The sequence below is a fragment of the Tetrao urogallus genome, assembly GCF_951394365.1.
Source record: "Tetrao urogallus genome assembly, chromosome: 3".
In the NCBI taxonomy this organism is placed as follows: Eukaryota; Metazoa; Chordata; class Aves; order Galliformes; family Phasianidae; genus Tetrao; species Tetrao urogallus.
The window spans coordinates 79,789,019-79,804,131 of record NC_136815.1 but is presented as its reverse complement, the minus strand read 5'-3'; the positions used below and the strand labels follow the sequence as shown (position 1 = coordinate 79,804,131).

The window sequence follows — 15,113 nt, the reverse complement described above, 5'->3', positions numbered from 1 at the left end:
CCTTCGTGGGCAGCAATGGCAGCGGTCTTGACTTCATTCCCACTTGGGCTGGGAAGGCTCTGTTTGAACCTCGCTCAGCCCTCACATAAGCACTTTCATATGTTTTCTCAGGTTAGAGCCACATTAGATTTCCGTGTCAATTTACACAGGGATTGGCTGAGAGGCAGCACGGAGGCCTGGAACCCAAACAAAAATCAGTGTTGATCTTAGGAAGGTACCCCCACTCCACTAATAGCCACTAATAGCTATCTTTAATTGCGTTATTTTGAGCACAGGCTCTTGTCCTCTCTTAAATCCTGCAAAACCAGCTTTGCCATCCACTCCTTGTCTTGAAGTATGGCTGTGAAAAGCTTCTGTTATGTCTGAGTGTTTACCTACAGCATTTGAATGACTTTTTAAGTTCTTTGAATAAAGATAAGAGACAATGTGTACATTTTCCACACAAATAGTGGAACGGTAATAAAATAAACATCAAAGGTAAGCTAGAAAATCATCACTACTTTGCTGCCATTTATAACAAAGGCAGGAAGAGGAAAAACCTACCCTCACCACTGGCATCATCTTAGAAAATACGAGTTTTGGAAGGAACGATGGCTTTTTCCCATACCCTTAAAAACAAACATTGGCACCTACAGCTAACGCAGAGCTTCACTGAAAGATCTCAGTTTACATTGCAAGGAGAGAACAACAAGAAGCCAACCAAGAGAGGTCTCCCTCCTCTTATTTTTATTGCTCAATTACTCGTTTTTCTCAACTGGTACAGCTTTAGTGGGAGAGGCATCAAATCCATTATTAAACTTAGAAAGGGTACAACCAAAAGGACAGGAGGATCTCTTTTTGTTTAGAATTTAAGACCCACATGAGGCCAAAAAAAAAAAAAGAAAAAAAAAAGGCAAAGCTTTGAAACGTTGTGCAGGTGTGTGTGGGAACGTTTCTTCTATTCAAGAGATGGGGAACGAAAGTAGTGCCGTTTGTTTCTTCTGAGGGTCTTTCAAATCTGCCTTCTTTTAAGTTCCTCCCCGGCATGCCTTGGCAGCTGGAGCACAGCATAGTCCTAGCCAGAGTGATTCTTCATTTTGGAGCATTTATCCTAAAATAAAGGCTGAATCAGACTGCTTTTGGAAAACATGGAGCAATCCAACTCCTACTCCAGGACACAACATTCAAAGTGTCCATAAGAGAAATAGAACAGAAGCATCACACTGGATTTCTGCTGATGTTTTTGTTTTGGTATTGTTTTCCAGCTCTACAGCTGTATGGAGTCAAACAGGGTTTTGCAATTGACTTCGAATGGACAGCAGAGTAGGACTGAAGTTTTTAGTGGAGTCTCACTCTCATCGTTGAGGCGTTCCGTCCAGCTCTGCTGGAGGGGACTGAACGTCTGCCTTCAGAAAGGGGCAGAAGACCAAGATTAGTGCAAAGCTGAAAGCAACAGAACAATCGTGATTATTTTGTCTTGAAAGAAAAGCAGCTAGGTAAAATTACAGTGTCCCGGGTTTTATGGAAAATTTATAGTCTCAGTGTTATGAAAACGTTAAAGCAAAGTCGCTTTAAAAAAAAAAAACAACTCAATAAAAGATTTTATTGGAGAGCGACAGCTCTAACACTGCAGACATGCCATCGGAAGACATCAAGCGACGGTGCTTCACGCACAGCAGCACGCTCAAAGCCAAGGGCAAAGCTGTGGCAGCCTCTCCTTTCGCGCAGCGCTGCCTACCTGCTCCCACCTCGCCCTCCACCCTGGTTATGACGGCAGCGGAGAGGGGCAGAGACTGTCAGCCCACATAAACCGTGAGGGATCCCCGGTTGCGGAGCGGCGCGGTGTTCCGACAGGTTGTTGCGCTGTCACATTGCAACTCGCTGCTCTGCGCAGCGCTGGGAGCACAGATCGCGGCGCGGCAGGTTCTGCTCTGCCACCTATGAGCCGCTCCGCATGCTGCACCTGGAGCAGGGCTGGAGCTCCAGATCCCATCGAGCTCTGCTCTGCTCGGAGAGCCCGGCATGGAGGAGGCATCTGGAAGGAGAAAATACACACGCGTTTCTAAAAAAAAAAAAAAACTTTCCAACCAGACCTCGCTGTCATCTGGGCTAATTTCGGCTCTGATACGGCTATTAGGGCATACCCACCTTTGCTACCTTGCTTCCCCACCCACCACCCTTTCAGATCTCCGTCCTGGCTCCGCCTCTCGCCGGCGTTATAATGGGCTGGTCTGAAAGTGGTGGAGAGACGCAGAACCACAGGGGAAGAGGGAGATAATGACAATAACCCCAATAACCCCCGTCACCCGGCTGCTGCCCGCGCCGCTGCGAGGAACCGAGCACTGACGGGGAGAACCCGAACGGCAAGAGGAGACTCCGGCGTCTCCCGCAGCATCGCTGGACGGGAGCAGCGGAGCGCCCCGAGGAGCGCCGGGCACCACCGGGGGAGGCGGAGAGGAGAGGCTCCGGTCAGACCCCATGGAGCCGGCGGCGTGACGAGGCGGGGGAGCCCTTCGCCGCAGGAGGAGGAGGACGCGGAGGTGGCAGCCGGAGCAGCCGCCGCCGCGGAGCTGTCCAAGCGGCACCGGAGGCAGAGCCGCCCCTCCCGCCCCCCTCGGGGCCGCGCCGAGGGGCGGGGGTCGCCGGGCCGAGCAGCGGGGCGCGTGGGGGCCGCGCCGCCGCCATGAAGCTGGAGGTGTTCTCGCAGCACTACGAGGACAAGCTGAACGCCGGCAGCGATCAGGAAGGCAGCGGCTCGCTCTCCCCGGCGCCGGCCGATAGCGAGCTGGGATCGGACGGGGACTGCGCTGCCAACAGCCCGGGCGGCAGCACCGGCAGCTCCGGGCGGCCCCTGCCGCCGACCCCGGCCCCGCAGCCGCCGCAGCCGCCGCCGCCGCCGGCTCCGGCCGAGGGAGGCAAGGGGAAGCCGTACACGCGGCGGCCCAAGCCGCCCTACTCGTACATCGCACTGATCGCCATGGCCATCCGCGACTCTGCCGGGGGCCGCTTGACCCTGGCCGAGATCAACGACTACCTGATGAGCCGCTTCCCCTTCTTCCGCGGCGCCTATACGGGCTGGCGCAACTCGGTGCGCCACAACCTCTCCCTCAACGACTGCTTCGTCAAAGTGCTGCGCGACCCGGCGCGGCCCTGGGGCAAGGACAACTACTGGATGCTCAACCCCAGCAGCGAGTACACCTTCGCCGACGGCGTCTTCCGCCGCCGCCGCAAGCGCCTGAGCCGCGCCGCCCCGCCGCCGCCGCCGCCGTCCGCCCGCCCAGCCGCCGCCCCGCAGCCGCCGCCGCAGCCGCCGCAGGAGGCGGCCGGAGCGGGCGCCGCGTCCCCCGCCGCTACCGAGGAGGAGGAGGAGGAGGCGGCAGTGGGCGGCGGCGGGGCGGCAGGCGGCGGCGCCAAGTTCTCCAGCTCTTTTGCCATCGAGAGCCTCCTCCGGCGGCCGGCCGGGCCCCGCGCCGCCCCGCAGCCCCCGCCGCCCGCCCGCTTCGTGTGGCCGCCTCCCGCCGCCCCGCACCTGCTGCCCGCTCATCACTACCCGCTGCTCCCTTACGCTCAGCCCTCGCCGCCCGCGGCCGCTCTCTACAGCGGGGGCCTGGTGCAGCTGTGCGCCTACGGGCTGGGCGAGCCGCCGCTGCTGCTGGGCGGCCCCCACGGGCATCCCCAAGGGCAGCCGCCGGCGGAGCGCTCGCGGGCGCCGCTCTTCGCCGGGGCCGCGCTCCCCGGGGGATCCCCGACCTACATCCCGCTCCGGGCGCCGCGGCCGGCGGCGGGGAGCTCGGCCCCGTTCCGCCCGTACGCCGTGGAAACCCCCCTGGCGTAACGCAGCAGAGGGCAGGGAGCTCTGGATCCCGCACTTTAACTCCCAAAGCCTCTCGGCGGACGCCTTGGTGACTGTGCCTTAAAGAAGTGACGGCGGGCATCACTTCGAACCAAGCCAAAAAAACTGCCCTCCGGGACATAGCCATAAGCCTCAAGTGCTTCTTACTGTGCGCTGGGACCGCTCCGCTACTGCCTTCCTCTCTCCGCCTCTCGGGGGCTGCGCTGCTCACCGGGAGCGGGCGCGGGGAGGGGGGGGTTGGGCGGGGGCTGCTGCGGGGCCGTAGGTCCGTGCCGCAACGCCGCGCATCACTGTGCCAAAACAAACCCCCTTTTCCCCCCCTCCTGCCCGGCATCCAACATCCAACATCTCGTGGGAAAAGAGGACATTAAGTTATTTATAAAAGCAGTGTTTTTCACACGAGGAGAGTGCCGCTTTTTTAATTAATTATTGGTGGGGGGGTGCGGAGAGGGGTGTAGAAGAGCGCCGTCACCTGCGCCGTACACCCAATGCCGTGCCCTCTACTGCTTGGAAACAATGATTCCTTTCGTATTTTATTTTTTGTGTTTGTATATAATAGATGTGCGTGTGCCCGGCGCCTCCGCTGCCTTTTTATTATTATTATTACTACTTTGGCGAAGGACAGCGGACGTAACCCAGTTGTCATCTCCGAGAGCAAGGCAAAGGAGCGGGCTCCGGCTGCCGGAGAGACGAAATCTCAGCGCCGGGACTCAATAGGAGCGTTGGCGGTGACAGAGTACGTTCAGCCCTCGGCTGCTCCCAAAGCCCGATCTATTCGGGCTGCTCAGCACCGCCACGAGAGATAGGGGTAGCTTCAGAAAGACGGAGCTGGGAATAGTAGAGGGTGGGATTCAGTGCCCGGGGAAATCGGGTAAGGAGTTATTGCATCCCCCAACTCAGAGCGCTTCTCTTTTTTTTAATTATCATTTTCTTTTTTTTTTTTTTTTTTTTTTTTTTTTTTTTTTTGGAAGCTCTGAAATGGTCATTTGGGGTAGGTCTGCTTGTTCTCATAATAGTAATAATAAAAAGGACGAAAAACGACAAGCTTTCTTTCCCCTGACTCTTCTGTGACCATCACCCAAACGAACGCTGAAGGAGAATTGGGAGTGCGGGCTGATTTCTAATCATAGCTCGGTCTTTCTCCCCACCTGCCCTGCCTCCAGCGCAGTGGCTCAGCCTTCACCCCTCTCCTTCCCCACCCGCAAACAGTGCACAGAGAGCGGAGGTGTGCTCGGAGCGCGGCTCTTCCAGCAGAGCACACAGCAGGAGGAACCCCCGAGCCGTTTCCATCCAGCTCCAGCCGATTTCACGGCGCGTTTAACTCAGACCGTGACATCCATCAGAACATTGCGAGAGATTAGTGACTAATGGATTAAGTAATCCAACCCTTGAAGGAATTGGTTTTTATGTACGCGCGCACACACACACACGTTTGGTATTTCGACATCATTGTGCCTTCAAGGCTCTGTGCAAATACCCATCAGCCCTCCTATAGACGATCCTTTCCCCTTTCTTTATAGAGGTACTCAGAGAGAAACTGCTGGTCTTCTTCGGTTCTGTCCATCTGCAGTAGTCTTCATTCGTGGTATTGAGTGAACGGGGAGTTTGTAACCTCAGTCATAAGCACATATTTAATTGGATGTATACAAGCGTGCATACAGATGGAGATTAGTCATAAATTTAAGAGGATGACATTTGGGTGTGCCTTCGAGAAAAGCTCCTATTTATAAAAAATAATAATAATAACCCAGTCTTAAAAGGAAAAGAAGCTCATAGGTCATGAATCTCAGAGATAAGATCCATGGAGAATCGATGGGGAGCATCACTTCCCCCTTCAAGGAAGAACCCCAAAGAGGGGACAGGGGCTGGGACAGTCTGCTCTCAATCAGATGGATTTATGAGGGAAGGGAAAAGGAAGGCAGCAGGGTCCCGGCCCAGATGCTCTCAGCACAACCAGCACTGCCCAGAGCCAGAGCAACCCCAATACAAGGCATTGCCATCAGTGTGAGCTGGCAGCTGTGACAGACAGGCACTGAAACACAGCACCTGTCCAAACACTTCCAGCAGCAGGTAACCAGAGAACCCACACTTTACATTTTTGTGCAGAACAAGCAAATTAACCGTTTCACACACCTTCCCCAAACAGCCAGGTTTGTATGGCCAGGCACTTTGTCTTCCTTAACATCTAATAAATCAGGGTGACAGAACAGAGAAAAAGCCTTTCTCCTTTTGATATTTGACACATCAGCAGTAAGCCAATACCTTTTTGCCCTGTTCTTCCACCCCCACAAGGGGCTGCATTGCCCACCCAGCGTATCCGTGGGCTCATCAGGTGGGTACAGGTCAGCATACGAGGTTGAAATTCACACATTGTATAGGCAGACCTGGTTTCAGGGCCACAGAAAGCCTGATGGAAGAGGAAGCATCCCATTTTCATCTGCATTTTCATCACTGTGTGTGCAAAAACTGCCACATGGGGAGCAGTCAGCATAGGAGGGTTGTGAAAGCCTCCACTTGAGTACAGCTGCACCTGAATTCTAAACCAGAGCAACTTTGGGGTTTAACTGCATTGCTTTATAAGAGATACTGCTTTCCAAATAAATACATTGTTTCTGACTGTTAAAGTTCTTTCACATTATGGTTTCTCTAATACAGTTTTACCATGCTTTAGAAGGGGAAAAAGAGTCTCACTCAACATCCATAGTATTCCCAACAAATATTTTTGGTGGCTTCTCCCCCCGCCTCCACCCCCACACTCTCTAGTAGGTAGTTGTTAGAAACAGTTACTTGAATCACATTGGTCCTAATTACTTTCCTAAATCTCTTCAAATTTTAACTTACTGAGCAGCATAAGCTCCTACTCTGTGGATTGAGCCCAAATGTAAAGGAAATGTTTAAGAAGAACTTTATGCATTTTGAGGTTTAATAGATGCTAAACACAAATTCACTGGGGGGGGATAGGGGGAGGAAAGCCTGCTTAGAACCCACACAGCAGGAAGATACAACAATACTCCCTTATATTCCCCCTTATAGTGGATGCTAAGAGGTTTACTCCTTTACCTCACTGGAGAGACATCAGTAGGGCAGCCCTTTAATTGTGCTATTTTCCCATCAGATTAATTCACCCTATTCACCAGCCACATCTAGTGAAACCTGAAACTTGCTTTCAGCTTCTACAACAATGACCTATAAGATAGGATGAATACCCCTTCGATATCACTAACCCTCTCAGGAAGCAGCCTACTGAAGTTAGGCACTTCATTCACAAGCCATCTCCACACAGTAGTGCTAGCTACAGAACTCAGTTCAACCCTGATCTCCAGACAAAGCCCCCATCTGAAAACACAGCCGTTGGTACCAGCCTAATCTCACACTGAAAGGACTGAAAGAGGGTGAGTGCAACTTCATTTCAGGACCTCCTCCAGTTTTTCTGTTACACTTTTTCAGAAGGGTGGTTCTTAGTGGCAGGATGTATCCAAGCACAGAACCCTTAACAAAGAGAACCTTTATCCCACTAAACAGGCACACAGAAGACTTGGGTTCACACCATGGCTCAAGAAGTCATAGAATCATAGAATAACCAAGGTTGGAAAAGGCCTCTAAGATCATTTAGTCCAACCATTCACTGACCACCAATATTTCCCCACTAAACCAAATCCAAGGTGAAATTTCCTACACGAGAGCAAGGAGACAACCACAGTCCTATACAGAAGGGTAGAGCTTCCCAGCCAAAGCCCAAATTTTGCACAATTCTTCAATGAGCTGGGGGAAACTTTTCACATAATAACAGACAAGAGAGTTCATTTATTGTGCCAAGCTTTTTGCCTTTTAAGTCTGAAGGAGACATAAGACCAAAGTGAAATCCACCTCCAGCCAAATACAATATGCTAAAGGTGTGATTTGGGCAAGGGTGATTTTACCCTGTTGCAACTTTGCTAGGTACTGCAATAGCTCTTTAATAATGGTTCCATCTTTCATATATGTTCTGGAAAGGAAAGGTTTTCTCCTTGAATAAACCATCTTGACTTCATCAATGCTCTCAGAAGTCTCAAAACCAGCTGCAGAAGAGACACTGATGAAGCCCATATCACTTAACATAAAATCAGATTGCAAGAGAGAGCCTGACCTTCCCTGGACATTCAAACCAGTATTAATACATCATTATTTAAGATATTTAGATTGCCACTTTCAAAAAGCTAGTAATTTATGTAGTCTACAGCCTTGCATAGGAGCTAAGCATTGTTATTGCCTTCAGGAAGTTTAACCTCTGTACACCTGGATAGACCAGGCCTTTGTCCTCTTTTCTAGAGCCAGAGGGGTTTTGCATAAGAAAGGATTGTGAATACACACTGTCATAGCGTTTGTGCTCTTGCACCATGGTATTGTTTTCTTTGTTATGACATGTTTCAAAATTTCTGAGCTCTTTCAAGCAGGATGGCATACTAATAGCCTCTTTGCTATGGGGAAAAGCAATGCTTCTGTGGGTTCTTTATTTAATAGCAGAGCAGAGACTATTCAGACACTACAAATCTCTTCTTCAGGATGATGTATGAGTAGAGTATGTGGCACTATTAGACTGAAATGGTTCAAGGACCGTCAGCTAGAAAAGCATGCAAGGGAAAAGAGAGGTTGACACCTCATTTTCCAGATTCCACTGTCATTATTTTCTATCATAGCTATTCATTGAGTACATGTTTACAAGCAGTATATAGGGGTTCCCTGATGTTTTGTAAGCGTAATTTAGCTGTTTTAGGGTCCAGTAGGTTTATTTTAGCTGTATTTGAACTACAGTTGTTATTTCAGTCTTACTCCATTACTATATTACCTTAAAATAACATCTGACAACCAACTGGTAACCCTTCCTAAATAATATATTTCTTGTGATCCTCACTATTACTAAAGCGTTTCTAGTCTGGTGTGGAGAAGCAATGCTAATAAACATCATGCCAGAGACAAACTGTGCTTAACTACTAGTATTCTGTGACTCCACGAGGTATCCCAGGCTGCCTCATTGGATAGAAAACTCTTAAGCAAGACTTCTGTGAAGTTAATTTTCCTTTGACAGAACTTTCCTTGACTTAGAGATCATAAAGCCTAGGAAGAAACCCAAAGGGTCTGATTTCCTAACCTTGTATTTTTATCAGTATCTGTTATAACTGCTCAGATAAACCTCAGCATTCCACACGGAAGTCGTTACTTTACTTCAAGGTTTTGCAAAGATAATTTTCTGTAAGTCCTCAGAGGTTATCTTTCAAAACAGACATATGACACCAACCTATTTATTTCAACTCCTTCCACAACATTTGCTGTTGAACACTACAGAATTTCAATAAAGAAATTACAAGTTTTAATAAGAATCTATGATAATATAGACAGAAGAAACATCTGGAACTATCTACTTCATTTTCATTCTGTTTGTTTCTAATAGCTCACGAGCAAGGCAGTATCTAGCAGATTTGTTTAAAGTATCCAAGCTATGAGGAAATACATAACAGAAAATGTTCTTGGTGAGAAATGTTAATTTATGTCACTTCGTAATTATGGATTTTTAATGGTACTTAAGATTCCCGAGCCAAGTATTAAACCTAATGCAAATCCCTTTCATCACCAAGCAACCAGCGTTGCTCAAAGTACTTCATACAGCCCTCTTCAGCACCGTAACTTGTGTTCGTTACTCATCCTCATCACACAACACTGAACTAATTCCCCTTTTTGGCATATACAAGCCTCAATTAGTTGCATGTTATCATCACATTCCCCATTAATCACTTAGCAAAACTGTACAGATGCATGGCAACTTTTTCACTTTTTCTTCATAAGTCAATCCAGGAAGCCCCCCAGTCATTTCTCCTTTTCTCTGAACTTCTCTGGTGTATCATCTCTACCTGACTAATCATACACCATAACAAAGGCATAGCTTTGTGTCATAATACCTGGAGTCATGTCAGGTTCTTCCCACTCCCCCTAGCTCTAGAAGCAGCAGGTTAAGGAAGGACAAAATTTATCTTCCCAAGAAGCCAGACTAACGTGTGACAACAGAGCATGCAGACTCCAGCTACTCAATAGTATCAGTAGCAACAACAACACAAACATTTTTTGATGTAACATTTCAGTGGAATCTTGATCAAGCAGAGGAGCATTGTTCCCCTTCTCACCTCCCTCTGCTCCCTTATCTTGTCCTTTTCCAAGCCCGCTCTTGAGAAAGAAGGTTTGAATTTTCCCATTCCCAAGGAACTAGGTGCTGCTCTCCATTCCTTTCACACCACGTGAAGGTAATTGCTTTTCCCCTTCACTACAAATAAAAGTTACATCAACTTCATCCAGTTCTCAGTGACAGCAAGGGAGAATTTCTTCCACATTATCATTTCTGTCACCACAGATGACAGGCTCAAATCTAACCGTCTGATTTGACGAGCTCAGCACATGCCATAACCTTGTTGTTATAATTTCTTCCTCTCCAGCACAAACAACCAGAGCAAGGAGCAGCAAGGCTACCCAAATTACATTTAATTAGCACTTACACCAGTAACATCTATAGACACTTTTCTTGTTCCTCGTACAGCTGAAATCTGAAGACCAGAAGGATCTATAACTAGCTTAAGAAGTGAAAGGCAGATATTTGCATAGTTTGATTTAAATGTGGGGGAATTATGCTGGGTTTTCTTTCAGGGTGGAGATGACACCTCAATCTGGGAAACCTTCTGAGGCATTCAGAAGTCAATCAGTTGGCTTTCCGTTCTGACAGAGAGCCTGGAGTGGTGCCAGAAGCCTGTTAGTTGGAGGAGCCAGTTGGCCTAGCAGAGAGTGAGTATGGGATTAATCGTTCTAGAGGATGTGTTTACACCAATTAACAGCACTTGCAGCTTGTTGTCGCAATACGTGGCACCACATATGCCTGTCTCTTTTCAGCCCATAGTGTGGCATCAGATACTGTAACTACTTTAGTTTCAGATGTAGTGTTATGTTAAAAAATAACATTGTAGTTTAAAGCAGGAGGCAGCTCAGCACCACATAGCCACTCTCTCCTACCAGCAGGATAGGAGAGAGAATTGTAAAGAAGAGAGGAAAGTTGTGGGTTGCAATAAAAACAGTTCAGTAAGATAAAAAGGGGAAAAATTATATACAGAACACTTGCTCACCACAGTAGCCCTATCAATTTGTGCCAGTTTTACTGCTGAATGTGACCTTCAATGGTATGGGACACCCTTTTGGCCAGCTTATGTCAGCTGTCCTGTCTGTTTCCCCTCTAAACTTTGCATAACTGTAGCCTGCTCACTGACAGGCCTTGTGAGAAGCTCAAGTGTCCTTGACTCCATGCAAGCACCGCATAAAAACAACTAAAAAGTTTGGTGCCAGGACACCGAAATCAGAAAAGCAGATTCCTTATGGCATCTGCCTGTCACAGCATAAACTTAGAAATTAGGTTTTGCAATTTCTGAACAGTCACATGGACCTGACCATGTTGAGTCTGGCTCAGATATCAATCTGAGCCATGAGACGCTTCCCCTTCCTCACCAGGAAAAGAAGCCTGACTTAGTGTGCTGGTGCCTAAAGGTCTCCCAGACATGGTGAGGTCTGACATATTCATACCCTGCTCTTCCTATTCACTCTTATTTAGTTGCTTGCCAAACAGGAGTGGACACTGCTCAAGCTCAATTTGTTTTGGTTGGGGCTCTTGTAAGTGCTGTCCATTCATCTCCTTGGATGCAAGGCCAGTGAGCGGTGTCCTACAATTGGAGGCTGCCTCCATAGACCAGATCAATTATCCAGAGCTAAACAAAGAACAGCCCAGAAGCACCGCTGGGGTTTACGACACCAAAAGGAGGACTTTGTATCCATAAACATGTTACTAGAGTCCATTCCACAAAACAGTATATACTGCCCTCAAACCATGCCTGCCGCATGCACACAGTTTCTACTGATAGCAATTATATCCCAGCCCATATATACAACCCATAAAATCTGGCAAACAGTCAAGAACAACAGAAACCAATCATTGTACTTCACCATTCTTAAGTGGTGTAAGACATTCAAATCTTACATATAACACATGCCCCCAAAACAACTGGTAAAAATGAATTTAGTGTGGAATTCCCTTACATTTATTTGAAATATTTTCATTAACAAGAAGAGATTGAGAAGCACTGAAAATATTTCTGTATCTTAACTGAGAAGTGCTCCCTATTTATCTTCAGTCTTACAATTGCATTCCATAGCACAAAATGTGAATGATACCAACAAAACGTGACTCAGATTTTTCAAGGTAGACCCCTCTACATGACAGATAGCTCCAGCTGATATCAGCAGTAGTTCTCATAAACTCATATCTCAGTCATTCAGGTCCGGTTGGGAGTGGCTCAGAACCCAGCAGAGCCAGGAACTAAATGCAAGCAGCTATATATTAATCTTAATTGCTATTCTATAAATAGTCTGGGAAAGAAGCTAATGGGAAACCCCAGTCAAATTGAGCAACCAGAGTTATGATGGGGGTATTTTTTTGTCCCCTGCATTATTAAAAGGCCAAATGAGCGTTCAAATTAGAAGGCTCAAACACTGACATGAAATTTTGTTTTGAATAAGAGGTTCACGTTGGCATAAAGCCAAAAATAAGTCATTTTTGTCTGATAATCTGCTATAGGTTTTCATTTTCTGCTGCCCCATTTGTTTAAACTTTCCTAAGGAAGAGCAAAATCTTAAGATGTAAATATGTTGATTACTTAAATTGCAACTGTGTTTCTAGGTCTTAAGTATCTTACAAGGAACCTTAAGACCACCACCTCATGAAGCTGTGTGAGACCCATAGGATCTCAGGGTGCGGAGCTCACTGTGGGCCAGGCTGCATCCAGGTTTTCCAAGGCTTTCCAGCACATAACAAGAAAAAGTTAAAGAAACAAGTGTGCCTGCTTCTGTGCATTAACAAACATCACAAATTTCTGCCCCAGACAGGTTAAGCCTCCATCACTTTGAGGATGTCATGAATGCTATGTCTTCCATACCACTAAAGAATGGAGCCTTCTGACTCCACTGGGAGGTGAAATCAAAGAGCAATACTTGGAAGATCTGCCAGCCCGGGTCTCCTAGCAAAAAAAAAAAAAAAAAAAAAAAAAAAAAAAAAAAACAAAAAAACCATTGATTGACATTAAATAAAAATAAAAAGCCAATCCTTCAAAATATGTACTCCCATCTTTCATGGTAAATCACAGTAGGCAGCAGTTTGATAGCCAGGATCAGTGACTCATCATTTCACAGCAAGAGGACAGCTGCCCATTTGTTGTGAGTGAGGTGCTGGACTCTGGGACAGGCTTGAGATCCAGAGTGGTGATTCATATTCCTCTTACTACAGCTGCTCGGCAGGTTGCCAAAAGGAAGAGCAGCTTTGCCCAAGCCCTACTGACTACTGCTGCCTTTTGGTGTAATCAGCCATCATCCAAAGGCACAACTGAAAGGACCTTAAGAAAGAAGGAAATAAGCGGTAGTTCCATGAAGATCTTGCAGCAGCTCTGACAGCACATCAGTCTCGAGTCAAGAGGTTTACAAAAGTTTCCAGCTTAAACACTCTTATCACTCTGGGCAGTTCTCAGCACATCACCCAGAGGGTTCCCTTCTGCTCCATCAATACAGGTACATTATCATCATTTTCTATCATGTAAATTCAACTACTGTTCAAATTACAGGTGTGATAACTGCATGATGATCATGCATATCAGCTTGAAAACAGACTTAACCTCTGAGATGTTTGCATGTACAGACTTGCAGAGGAGTTTGGTAGCTACATTTGCATAAGGCTCTCTTCCAGCTGTAAAGATTGAATGTACATAAAAGTTTGATAGCTTTATAATAGAATTTACATATTTTAATTTAAATAGGATTATAGTGAGGACAAAGCCAAGGATGGCTTTTTTTCTCTCCTTTATTGGGAAAAAGATTCCTGTTTGAAAGCATTCATGCCTCAAAGTTTCATTTGTATTATTGTTATTCAGAAAGGCTTGATAGATGTTCATATACTTGCCTCGGTTTTTCATTAGTTTAATTCCCTCCAATAACTCCCTATTCAATACCTTCCTTCAAAATAAGGGAAAAGATATGAAAAATATTTTGTAGGGCTATCACATTACGTAATTTCAAAAGTAGTTAATAGTCAATCATTCAGTGCATGTGACCTGAAGAATACACTCACATTATTTACAAATGCAAGTCTCAGTTATTTAGCAACTTGTCGTTTATACTAACAAACATGACAAAGATGACTGAATGTTGTATTTTTCTGAGTGCACAAAAGCTATGTATTTCTATTCACTTAAATTATAAGGTTGTCTTGGTAAAAAATAAAAAAAATTAAAAAGTAAAAAAGCTCTGTTCTAAGTATGCACTCTATATAAGCATAGATTAAACTTGGTCCCATCTGTACTATGAATATGGGCCAACAGATACAAAAGAGTAAAGGAGAAAGATTCAGAGAGCAATTTCTTGCTCTGCAATTAGAGGAAACCCACAGGTTGCAAAGAAGAAGGAATTCAGCCTTCTGACATAGAAAACAGGAAGTGAGTCTCCTTTCTGGATGGCAGTGCACATCTGCACTGAGGATGGCAGAGCTGACTACACTGTTCATCACCCAAGGTCCCATCCCATACATGTCAATCAAACCCAAGAGACAGCCTCATCTCCTGTCCTGAACCCACAAAGGATGCTGAAAGACTCTGCATGAAGCTTTGGATATTCCTAAGTCACTACAGGGCCCTTTGCTTAATAGCCCTCAAGAACTTTTCCCTCACAAACTTGCCCCATTAATTTTGAGTCCATATCAACTTTTTCGGCTAAAATCCACAGTTAGCCTTGTGTCAAACGAAGATCAACAGATGTCAGTTGAGATAAATTAGCAACCATTCCTTTAAGTACCTTTTTCTTACAAGAGAGACTTCTATTATATTCTCTCCTGAGGAAGGAACATACTGTATCACTTCATCTGGACCATATTTGTGAATTTCTCATTTACTGCAACACCTTGAAGTGTAGAGTTGGTGAGAAGTACACAGGGATGGGACACCTGGAACCACAAAGAGGGTGTAAGAGCTGAGCTTACCATAGATCAATATGATCAAAACAAATGTTGAACTGATAGTTGTGAACAAATAATCTTTACTCAGAACTATTTTTTTTTTGTTTTGTTTTTTTTCCAACTGCTACTAGCTGTGGCCCTTTCATTTTTATTAGGAAAAAAAAAATAACAATGCCTTTCTCCTGTGAATCACTGTTTCAGAGCCAAACCTGCTGCTTTTTTTTT

General features: G+C 46.4%; 1 protein-coding gene across 1 annotated transcript; it reads left to right on the top strand.

The window, feature by feature from the left end:
• Nucleotides 1-2,662: 2,662 nt before the first annotated feature.
• Nucleotides 2,663-3,814, top strand: FOXQ1 (forkhead box Q1; the record flags this gene model as incomplete). Its single annotated transcript, XM_079533673.1, has 1 exon — nt 2,663-3,814. The coding sequence occupies one exon, from the start codon at nt 2,663-2,665 to the stop codon at nt 3,812-3,814; it is 1,152 nt and encodes a 383-aa protein (XP_079389799.1).
• Nucleotides 3,815-15,113: the final 11,299 nt, after the last annotated feature.